General features: G+C 38.2%; 1 protein-coding gene across 2 annotated transcripts in view; it reads right to left on the bottom strand.

Annotated features, from left to right (window-relative positions):
- The window catches only part of Dennd1b (DENN domain containing 1B), a 209744-nt gene that overhangs the window by 136979 nt on the left and 60592 nt on the right, over window positions 1-12173 (bottom strand). For both annotated transcript variants that reach the window (XM_052199824.1, XM_052199825.1), the window contains exon 3: window positions 5453-5496. In XM_052199824.1, coding sequence (XP_052055784.1) covers window positions 5453-5496 — 44 coding nt within the window. The remainder of the gene's footprint in view (window positions 1-5452; window positions 5497-12173) is intronic.

Below are 12173 nucleotides of genomic sequence, written 5' to 3'. Positions count from 1 at the left end.
CTCTTAAAGGCATGTGTACCATGCACATTGCCTGTGAGACATAGAGAAGTCAGGCTACACAGACCAGGAAACACCTCCCTGTTGGCTAGATTTCATGAGGCTGGAATATGCTGTGCAACCTTCTGAGAGAGAAAAACATCAATGGTGTTTCTCAAGTACTGGACATGCATGGTGCAACACTGACTTTCCAGATACGAGGGGCTCACTAATATAATTCTGGCACTACTGTTATAGGATAACTAAGTGCTATTTGGTTGGATATCAGCCTACTCCACAGAAGAGAATTTCCTGGCTGATAATATAATCCTGATCAAAAACAGCTTATGGCTATAAAGGTCAAAGGCCCAAGGGTATCATAAAAAGTCATAGATTGACTCTGAGAACAATCACGCTAAGTGAAATAAACATCTTTCAGAAAGTTCAAAGAAGCACCTAAAATAAGCAAGGCTCACAGAAGCACGAAATGTACAGTGCTCACCAGACACAGTATAACATTCCGTTGTGCAGCTGAGTAAGTCCCAGAGGTCTATGCAACATTTTGCTCAGGGCTCACAATATCAGGAACCACATAGAGTGGACAGAACTCATGTTCTTATTCCTACACAACAAGACACCAGGGGAAAGTGCAGACACGTGCTTCCTGTGGTCTATATGAGTCTTAGTGTAGTTTGAACAACTACAATGGCAGTCAAAGAAGTCACCATGTCTGAATGCTTTTCCTAGCCCTAGGTCACTTCCTAGGGCATAAATGAAGAGTATGGAAACACCTTACTTAAATGCCCTTTTCAGTATTAATTTCTTTTACACCAAGAGCAGAAAGCATGGGCACAAAGTTCTTCATCAACCAGACCAGTTACTTTTGTAGTCTTAACATCAAGTTCATTTCTTTCACACTAACTCTCTTGCAGTTGTTTAAGCCAGATCGTGTGAGTTCTTCCATTCCCTAAATCTTAAAACTTGGAGCTATAGAAAATGATTCTTCTCCCTTCTTATTCCTTAGCTGATCAATAATCTAGTCAAAGTTTTTCCCTTGAGTTAATTCAATCAATAATTCAAAAAAGGCTTTGTGAATTCTTCAGTTTACAATGCAAACCATTAAATGGTGCAAGATGGCCATCAGGAGTCATAAAAACATAAATGAAGTCAGGATATTTCCTATCTCTTACAGAACAAAAACAGCTATAAAAAAGCCATGATGAGTAAGGTTATCAAACTAACCTTTTCACTGTGGAGGGCGCTGTAGAAGTAAATATCTCTGAGATCTTTGTCCTTAAACCTTATTCCCAAGTTTATTTACATTAGTGAATTCGATAATGCCACCCTTGCCTGAGGAGTTACACGCTCCTCCTACCAGCAGTAGAATATCTAGGATAGTTAAACTAAAAACATTTGGCCTTAAAACTGTGGTCTTCCTTGCAGATGCCTCTGTCCTACACTTGAACACTATCTCTCCATTAGTTTTGAATTTCAAACTTCACAAGCTCGATTTTCTTTGTGTCCAAGTATATCAAAAACTAATGAAAGCTACATTAATCCTGTGTCTGTGTTTTGTAAAATATGACTGCTAGAATTTATTGTCACTTACAAGCAGGTTTAGGATGTCACTTACAAAAGGTATGTTTTATTATTCATTACAAATCAAAATAAGATATGATCATGGATAAAACAAAATGGGATAAACATCAAATTGTATAATATTTGGATAGTTAATTTTAAAAGAATGAAAACAATTCACATTTTAAATAAAATATTTACTAGTACAAGCAGTTAAAAAAGTCAATATATTAATTATATAAGAACCTAGAAGCTGATTTTTGCAAATACATTTTTATAAAAGGGGCCAAAATTAGTATTCTCCTTAAAATGTTCACATTAAACATCCTAACATTATACTTTTCAAGATTTAGAATGTCTGGCATATGTAAAATCTATTAAAATGCACATAATTTATCTGAATCAACATGAAAATATACCTAATAAATAATGCTATTCATCTGGATCTTTTAGTTCTCCCTTAATATACAAATGTGTTTCTTTTCTCCAAAATGCAGCAGCTGGGAATGAAAGGAAGATTTCAAGTGATCATTTTTACATCATATTCCATCATCTTTTCACTAGTTTCTCTGAGCTTTTCTTTGAGTGAGTCCCTTTCTTTAAAAGGAGGTTTCTTTTGAGATCAATCCATATTTCCATAATCCACACTGCAGTTTCCTCCTCTTCTCCCCAGGGAGGACTAACCCCCGTATCCCCAGCTACGGCTTACAACTGTCCCTGGTATCCCCAACTACGGCTTACAACTGTCATTGAGCCCTGGAACAATAACAAGATAACAAAAGAGCTGGTGGGCATGAGGCTAGCTGGGACCATATGTTGACCACGTTCAGTAGCTTTCGCTGATGGAGAATATTTTTAAATCTAATTTTTTTAATAGTAAAGTATCTTCACATCACCTGCTCTCCCCAAATGCATGTCAGGCAGAAACTTTAAATACCAATGAGCAACCTTATTCTTTTCAAAAGCTTATCTACTACGTGTGCACTGAGAAAGGAACAAGCAATCATCAGATACAGAAGGGTGAAACCAGTTAGCGGGGACTCAACTTTCCCAGTTCACCCTAAACCTGAAGAGCATCCAGGCTCGACTATACAGTAGACAGTCCATGTGAACCAGGAAGTGTCATTATGTCAAGTTGAAGAGTCATTATTTCCATCAAGAACATCTAGGTATCTAACTATGTTTCCATCTTTTCATATTCAACCATCTTCACCTTTTTTTTAACTGAAAACGTAGATGTAGAGTTCTGAACAAACTAAGCAAAGCGTCCACCTAGGACTGCACACTGCTCGATCTGTCTGGGAGATTCCATGACTCTGGAAAGTCATTGCCCACTCTGCATCTCGCACACGTTCAACTAAAGCCCAACTTCACTTTTGCTGACAAAATTGTTTCTGTAAGAAACTTGTATTTATTCCCACCTGCATCATGGATGACTTTATTTCAATAGGCTGCAGGGCACAGTGAGGCCTTCCTATCTGAACTAAATCATTTGTAGAGTTAGAATATAATAATTTCACTGACATAAAAGTAAATATAAACCCCTCCCTCTCAGAGGCTCACTAACTGTGCACCCTTCAGCAGAGTGGCTCTGTCATTTTTGCAGGGCTCCACATACATCATATCAAACGTTTCTTAAATACTTTTTCACTGCAAATTTATGAAAGTGCAATTCAAAACCTAATCCATAAAACCAAATATAGAAAATATCATTCTTTCCATATTAGCTTCCTATAGTTGTCAATGAAAATTTTAATTTCAACAATTCAAAATAAAACGTGTATAGTAAAATAAGAGTGTTCCATAATTTATATTAAATTCTCTAACATTTTACTGGCAGAGGAAATAAATCTCCTTATAAGAGTTGACAATCTGGCTCTCTTCTTGAGACATGGCAACACAAGAAGAACATAAGACTGTATACTCCTACCAACAGCATACTGACAAGACAGAACTGACATTTTAAGGTTACCAAAATAGTTTCAAAATATTTTGAATATGAAAGAAAGTAAGCATGTAAATACAATTAAAACCTTTTATATCTACCTATTCTCATTACAAATCCTATATCCTTAAAAATTTAACAAATTCGTCATATGTATACACAGAAACATATGCATGTGTATGCATATACATTCTCATAAGCATAGTGAAATAAACTTTCCTTTTATATCAAAAATTGATTTATTTTAAAGCACCCAAAGTTTTAAACATTAATTTAATAGTCCATAACTGTTCTTGATTATTTTTCTAACGCTAGAAACAATAAATTTCTGAATAATTTAAATCTTCATAAATAATTATAAAATACCCAGGTAGCAATGCTGCTCCGCTTAAATCAATGAAAATCTTTGCATTATCCAAATCCCTTTTAAATCAAACAGGGAGAGAAAGATGAATGAATAACTACAACAATCAATGGTCACGTGTTTAAAAAGCCCTCCTTCTAAACCGCGCGGTACGGCAGCTGCACTTGATTGAACATAAAAGACTGTGAAGTACCAGAGTCTGCCGGGCACCTAGCAGCCGATGTGCAAACACGAAGAAGTATTTCTTTTCCTATGATACACTTAACATAATTAAACTTTCCAGATCCTTCCTACAGGATTTGCTAATGAACAGCATGTTATTAACTTATTGACAGTAACAGTGACTCTGGTGTGTGCCCTTTTTCAACAGCATTTCTAAGAGTAACAGAAATTAAGGGCAGGAGGAGGAGCCTGTCAGGAACTTGTCACGAGCCAGTGATGAGCACGCTAACCTTCAAGCTGCAATCTCCTCAAGAAGCTACATCGTTCATTCACACTCTAATGAAACTCTGCCGTATTTACCATAGGCCCTGATACCTTTCTAAGCTGAAGCTTACACAGAGTTCCTGGACTAGCCTTCCTACATTAGTCACTGGATTTTCCCACTGTGGTCAAGATAAATTATGAGTTTACTCAACTTCCTTTAATCTGACACTCACTCAGCAACCCAAACATTTATTCACACTTTATTATGTGCCAGCCACAGTAGCATGTGGAAAGCAGGGAAAAAATGAGACAGTGAGGTGGGAAACAGGGAAGACTGGGGTATCTAAAGGAGCTACAGATCATACACAAGTTCCTGTAGAAGCTCACGGAAGCCTTAGAAGAACTAACTTCCAAGCTGGGCTTTAAGACTAAGGAGCAACCTCAGCAATATGGTAGACAAATAAGACATGGCCCAGGAAAGTGAAGGCTGCAAGCCAGCGTGGGTGACTGGACTCTCCTAAAGCCCACCACTGGATTAAGAGCTACAGGCAACTACTGACCTCTATGAGAGAGAAAATCAAACTTCCCCAGGGATGAGCCCCTTGATCTGTTCTCCAATCCCAAGTGGTCAACCCTAAAACATACATTTGAACACTAACTTGACTCAGTAAGTTTATGTTTACATGTATGTATATACTAACAGTAGTAATTAAAGACAACAGAAATAACATAGGAACATAGAAGGAGTCTTAGGAGGAGCAGCCTGGGAATAGAGGATGTGGGAAGCAGGCTATGGCAGCAGGGGACTGAAGACGATCAAAGCATATTCACAGAGATTTGAAATGCCATAATGAAACCTAGTGTCCTACATGATGAACAAGCACTAATAAATTTTACAGATCATGAGGATGCTCTGTGTGGCATGCGCAGCTTTAGGTCCAGCACACTGGAGACAGGCAAAGCGGGATCTGTGTGAATTCAAGGCCAGCCTCGTTTACAAAGTTAATACCCGTTTGGTCACTTCTAAAAACTCTTCTGTATATTTGAGACACAATTTCTGTCTCAAAGTTGATCAAGAAAAAATAATTGCAGCTATTCATATAGAGTATCAGTACTTCATACTAATAATGTCATATTTCAAATTATGATATTATGTTTCCAACCTGGTCTCCAAAGTCCTCTGGGAATTTCCACAATACCACAGGATCTGCAAACAATCGACATACATTATTAAGAAAAGTTGGAAAATGTTAAAGGCAACAATTTTGCTATTATTCTTATAATGATTAATTCTGATTTTTTTAAACACAACTGTAATTCATTTCTCTTTTTTACAAAATGAAATATTTTGACATTTGGGTTTAAATAATCTTAGAAATAGAGTCAAATAAAATTTACAACTTAATCAAATTATTAAAATCCATTCCTTTTAGTAAGCGATTTACTTGTATGACTCAGATATTAAGGTTCTGAACAATACATTTTCAATATAACTACTTATTAGAACATCATACTGGATTTAAAATAAAATTATAAAAGTAGTAAAATGATGATGATGATGATGATGATGAACATAGCCCCAAAGACTAAACCAAAACAAACTGCCCAAAAATTCCATTTACATTCCAATTAAGAATGTCTGATCAGCTCTTTATCAGTTTTAAACTCTCATATTTAAACTCTAAAGTAATATTTACATCATACATAAGCTACAAGGCAGACTTAAGACAATTTTTTTAAAAAATAAATTTGATTTTGCAATATATTTTAAGAAATAAAATATAATTTATATGTATATTAAGTTCTAGACATAGAATAAAAAATCAACAGCTTTATTCATACAAGTTTTTATTTTTAAATTTCTGAAGTCCCCGTTTTAAAGGTGGCAAAGGATAATATTGTTGGCTTTAATTAGTACTAATAAATACCATATTCTTAATTCTGACCAAAAAAAATAATAAAGCTAAACTTTTCAAATGAGATTTTAAAAGGTCACTGACATAGATTAATAACATTTCTGGAAAAGGCTGCCAGTCTGACAAAATCTAAATTCCACTCCAAATAAAGAACTTGGCGGCCCAAAGACTGTCTCGGCTCTGTATCCAGTCAGTGGACACCTACAGATCTATTTCACAGTTTCCACCATTTCACAGTATATTTTTTTTAATTTATTGATACATTTATTTACATTTCAAATGATTTCCCCTTTTCTGGACCCCCACTCCCCGAAAGTCACAGTATATTTTTAAAAATAAAAAGCAGCATGCAGAATTTCAAAACCGCTAATTCTAAAATCTATAAAGCAGCTATCAAGACTTTTAAACATTCACTAATACAATACTTTCACTTGTAAGTTGAATGAAGTTGTTTTTCTAAGATTTTAACTTTCAAACAAACAAACCATACTTTCCACAAAAAATTTAAATTAATAACTAAGTAATTAAAATTTTCCACATAAATCAATGTAAACAAGCCATATACAACATCTAGTATAAAACAACATAGCAGAAATTTGTGAAAAATTTGCAAAGACAAACATCAATCATGCGTCCTCATCCATATAAAACAAATGTTTACATTCCTGAAGTTCCTGTGAAAACATCCAAGAGCAACTGAAGACCCTCAGGCAGAATTGTCTTGCAGATTCTATAGATAATTAAGTTCCCAAATTGTATAGGTTTATGTAGCACTTTTACCAAATCTGAAGGCTGTCAATGTTTGGATATCTTAAAACAAAAGTATGCAGGAGACTTTTCATGAATAAAGTATGACAGTCAATCGGTGGTAATAAAACAGATCATCAAGGAAAAGCGGGCTCGTCACCGAGCACCGCCCGGCTGGCTTCAGCGCAGACTCAGACTCCCTCTTCGCCCACGGCTAATTCAAAGGCATGCACGTCACTGAGACGGCTAAGGGGGCTTTAGCTGCCTGGCCTTTCTCACACCCACCCCTTGTTCATCCATTGCTGTTTTTCTATACAGTATACCTTCACAGAAGTGAGACAAATGATTATATGGAAAGGTTTATTGGATTAAACATCTAGTGGAAAGTATCCTATTTATTTTCATTAACATAATCTCATCCTTTAGCAGGCATGCAACACAGAATTAGAGTCCTGTGCATCCACAACTGGACTAATTTAGTTACTGCTTACGTGGTTAGAGTCCAGCTACAGATTTGTAGCAACTTTTCAGAGTACTACAAAGGAACAAAAGACCTGAGAAAAATAATCCAATTTTGCTACTTCAAACAAAGCGTGAGCTTTCTCTTCCCTGAGGGTAACTTCAGATCCTCAACCTGATCTGTCAGGGCTGATTTTATGCTGATTTTGTGGGTGAAGGGATGAGAACTGTTGGTGGGGCTGTGGTGGAGATGGGGGACACGTGCTGTTCTCCCCACAGCCACAGTCCAGGGAGATACCACACCCTACCTAGAAACACTGTTGCTGACGGGGGAGGGGGGGGTGGCAGGGGCGGGGGGAGGGGGGGGGACACGGAACTTCATTCCCACAAAATCACAGCATAAGTACACAGATTTTGTTTAAATCAGTAGTCTTGTAGATAGCCATAAAGTAGTTTGTATATGAGCACAATGTTCTTAAATTATAATTTTTGAAATAGGAAATAAGACAAACTCTCTGATACAACATTTCATATTTTCTAGCCCTTAATGAAAAAATTCAAATACCTGAATATATTAGTGTGGATTACACGAAACTACCAAAACAAAAGGATTAAAAAACATTCCTAATTTCCATAAATAAATAAAATCTCTCTAATTCTGAGGAAGTCAAAGATGAATTAAATTATTAAACTTATAGTTTCTTTATAAATAAGGATTTAGAAAACCACAACTCAGACACTGTATACTTCTGGAAAAAATAGAATATAGTATCTTTGTATTTTGTTTGAGGACTAATTTATTTTTATTTTTACTTTATGTATATAAATGTTTTACCTGCATGTATGTATGTGCACTACATGTGTGCTTGGTGGCCAAGGAGATTAGCAGAAAGCAATGAATTTCCTGAAACTGGAATTACAGACAGTCGAAAGCCACCCAGTAAGTGCTGGGAACCAAACTGGGATCCTCTACAAGAACAGCCAGGGCTCCTAACTGCTGAGCCATTTCTCTAGCTCTTTTCTTATAGCTTTTTTCATGCTTGAGTCATTTGTGTTGTAGAATGAAGTATATGTATAAGGAGAGTGGAGTCAACCTTGAGAACTTCTTAGTCTCATTATACAGTTAGCTAATTAAGACTGGAGTGTTGTTGGCTGAGAGTAAATGAGAACTTACCCTCAAATTCTTCCCAATAATAAATATCTTTGTGGCCCATCTAACTAAGGTCTACCTATTTCATTCAAAAACCCATTATGATTCTCCATAGAATTCTTGGACAAAATGTCAAAAACTGTCTAGGTTTTTTGCAAAGCATTCTTTTAAGCAAGATTAGTATAGGACAATTCGACTCAATTTGAAGATTCCCTCACATGATAAATTCAAAAAATGCTTCTAACAAATCCAAGAGAGAAGCCCAGAGGGTCAGGGGGAAATATGCAGCAGCGGTGTGGGTTGGGGGCCTGGAGGAAGCTCTAGAAAATCTCAGAGACCTGGGATGGGAGAGGCTAACAGGACTCAATGGTAATGACATCAGTCAAAATGCCCAACAGTGGGAAGATGGAAACTGAACAGAACACCTCCAGTAAATAGACATGGTCCCCAGTTGAGGCAGGGAACCACCCACTCATCTTCAAAGTTTTTGGCCCAGAATTGTTCCTGTCTAAAGGAAATGCAGGGCCAAAAATGGAGCAAAGACTAAAAGAAAGGCCACCAAGTGACTGACCCATCTTGGGATCTATCCCAAGTGCGAACACCAAAGCCCAGACACTATTAATGTCATGCTGTGCTTCTAGACAGGAGACTGGCATGGCTGTCCTGTGAGAGGCTCAACCAGCAGTTGCCTGAGACAGATGCAAATACTTACAACCAACCATTAGATTGAGGTCGGGAACCTGTAGGAGAAGGACTGAAGGAGCCGAGGGAGATTAAAACCCCATAGGCACAATAGTGTTAACTAACCAAGACCCCATGGGAGCCTCCAGAGACTAACCCACTAACTAAGGAACATAGTCCCAGGCCAGAGCACATGGGTAGGAGGACGGGCTTATCTGGCCTCACTGGGAGAGGAAGCACTTAATCCTGTGGAAACTGGATACCCCAGAGAAGGATGCTGGCTAGGTGGGAGAGCACCCTCTCAGAGGAAGGGGAGTTGTGGGGGGGGAGGATGATGAACTTGGGGAGGTGGAATTAGGACGGGGGCAACTTGTGGAATATAAATAAATAAAATAAAAATTTTAAAAAGAATATAATATAGCAGGAAAAAAGTAGGAAGGGGTGGGGCTGGATTGGCAAGAGAAGTGGCAGCATCTAAAGAAGAAAGAACATCTAGAGAGAACAGAGCAGCTGCCATGCTTGGGCATAGGGACATGGCATATCCTTAGACATAAATAAAGAAAACAGAATCCCTTGAGTTCTTTAGATATTCTGGAATTAGCCCTCTTTCACAGGAAGGCTAAGTGAAGATCTTTCTCCAATCTGTAGGCTGCTGTTTTGTCCTATTGACAGTGTCCTTTGCCTTATTAAAGCTTTTCAGATTCATGAGGTCCCATTTATTAATTCTCGACCTTAGTGCCTGTGCCATGCCAGCCAGTGCCAATGCATTCAAGGCTGTTTCCCACTTTCTCTTCTATTAGATAGAAGTATGTGTGTGGCTTTATATTGGGGTCATTAATCCTGATCCATTTGGACTTGAGTTTTGTGCCAGGTGATAATATGGATCTATTTACATTATTCTACATGCAGATGTCCAGTTAGACTAGCACCAACTGTTGAAGATGTTCTCTCCTTCCACTGTGGTTTTGGCTTCTTTGTCAAAAATCAAGTGTCCGTAGGTATGTGGCTTTACCTCTGTGCCTTCGATCCTATCCCACTGGTTGACCTGTCTGTCTCTGCACCAATACTATACAGTTTTATTATTATTTCTCTGTAGCACAGCTTTAGGTCAAGGATGGTGATTCCTCCTAAAGTTCTGTTACTGTTCAGAATCGTTTTGGCTATTCTGGGTTTTTTGCTTTTCTATATGAATTTGAAACTTGTCCTTTTAAGATCCGTGAAGAATTGTGTTGGAAGTTTGATGGAGATTGTGTTGCATCTGTCAATTACTTTGGGTAAAATGGCCATTTTTACTACGCTAAAACTGCCAATACACAAACAAGGGAGATATTTCCATCTTCTGATATCTTCCTAAATTTCTTTCTTCAGGGACTTGAAGTTCTTGTCATATTGGTCTTTCACTTGCTTAGTTAGAATTACACCTAGGTATTTTATGTTATTTGTGGATATTGTGAAGCGTACTGTTTCCCTAGCTTGTATCTCAGCCCTTTTATCACTTATATAAAGGCTACTGATTATTTTGAGTTAATTTTGTATCTAGCCACTTTGCTGATGATGTTTATCAGTTCAAGGAGTTCTCTGATATAATTTTTCCATCACTTATGTATATTATCAAATCATCTGAAATAGTGATACTATGACTTCTTCTTTTCCAGTTTGAAGACCACCCCCAGTAGCCAGACAGGACCCAAGAAGAGAGATGGAGACACCAACACAACTACAAAACTTTTGACCCAAAATTGGTCCTGTCTAAAAGAAACAGAGACAGAGATGGAGCAGAGACTGAAGGAATGGTCAACCAGTGACCACCCCATTTTGAGACCCATCCCATCAGCAGGCAACCAATCCCTCATACTATTAATCATACTATGTTGTACTTGCAGACAGGAGCCTAGCCTCTGAAAGGCTCTGTCCAGCAGCTGACTGAAACAAACGCAGACACCCACAGACCAAGCATTGGACGGAGGTGGGGACCCCTATGAAAAAGTTAGGGGAAGAACTAAAGGAATGGAAGAGAATCGCAACCCGTAGGAAGGCCAACAGTGTCAACTAACATGGACCCCGAGAACTCCTAGTGACTGAGCCACCAAACAAAGACCATACATTGGGTAGTCCAAGGCCCCCAAAACATATGCAGCAGAGGGCTGCCTTGTCTGGCCTCAGTGGGAGAGGATAAGCCTAATCCTACAGAGACTGGGCAAACCAGGGTTTGGGTAATACTAGGGTGGGGATGCGCTTTTAGAGGCAAAGAGGAGGAGAAATGGGGGAGGAACTCTACAACAGGGGACTGGGAAGTGGGTCAACATTTGAGATATAAATGAATAAATACACCTAGACATGACACTTCCAGAGGACCCTGCTATACCTCTCCTGGACATATACCCAGAGGATTCCCCAGCATGCAATAAGGACATATGCTCCACTATGTTCACAGCAGCCTTATTTATTATAATAGCCAGAAGCTGGAAAGAACCCAGATGCCCCTCAGTGGAGGAATGGATACAGAAAATGTGGCATATATATACAATGGAATACTACTCGGCAATTAAAAACAATGAATTCATGAAATTCTTAGGCAAATGGTGGGAACTGGAAAATATCATCCTAAGTGAGGTAACCCAATCACAAAAGAACACACATGGAATACAGTCACTGATAAGTGGATATTAGCTCAGAAACTCTGAATACCCAAGACATAATGCACATATCAAGTGATTCCCAAGAAGAAGGAGAGGACCCTGGTCCTGGAAAGGCTTGATGCAGCAATGTAGGGGATTACCAGGACAGAGAAGTGGGAGGGGGTTGATTGGGGAACAGGCAGAGGGAAGAGGGTTTATGGGACTTATGGGGAGGGGGGAACCGGGAAAGGGGAAATCATTTGTAATGAAAACAAAGAATATAGAAAATTTCAAAAAAGAAAAATCAAAGAAA

This window comes from Apodemus sylvaticus, chromosome 12 (assembly GCF_947179515.1).
Source record: "Apodemus sylvaticus chromosome 12, mApoSyl1.1, whole genome shotgun sequence".
Taxonomy (NCBI): Eukaryota; Metazoa; Chordata; class Mammalia; order Rodentia; family Muridae; genus Apodemus; species Apodemus sylvaticus.
Note: the sequence above shows the minus strand (reverse complement) of the source record. Positions and strands in the feature narration are given on the sequence as shown.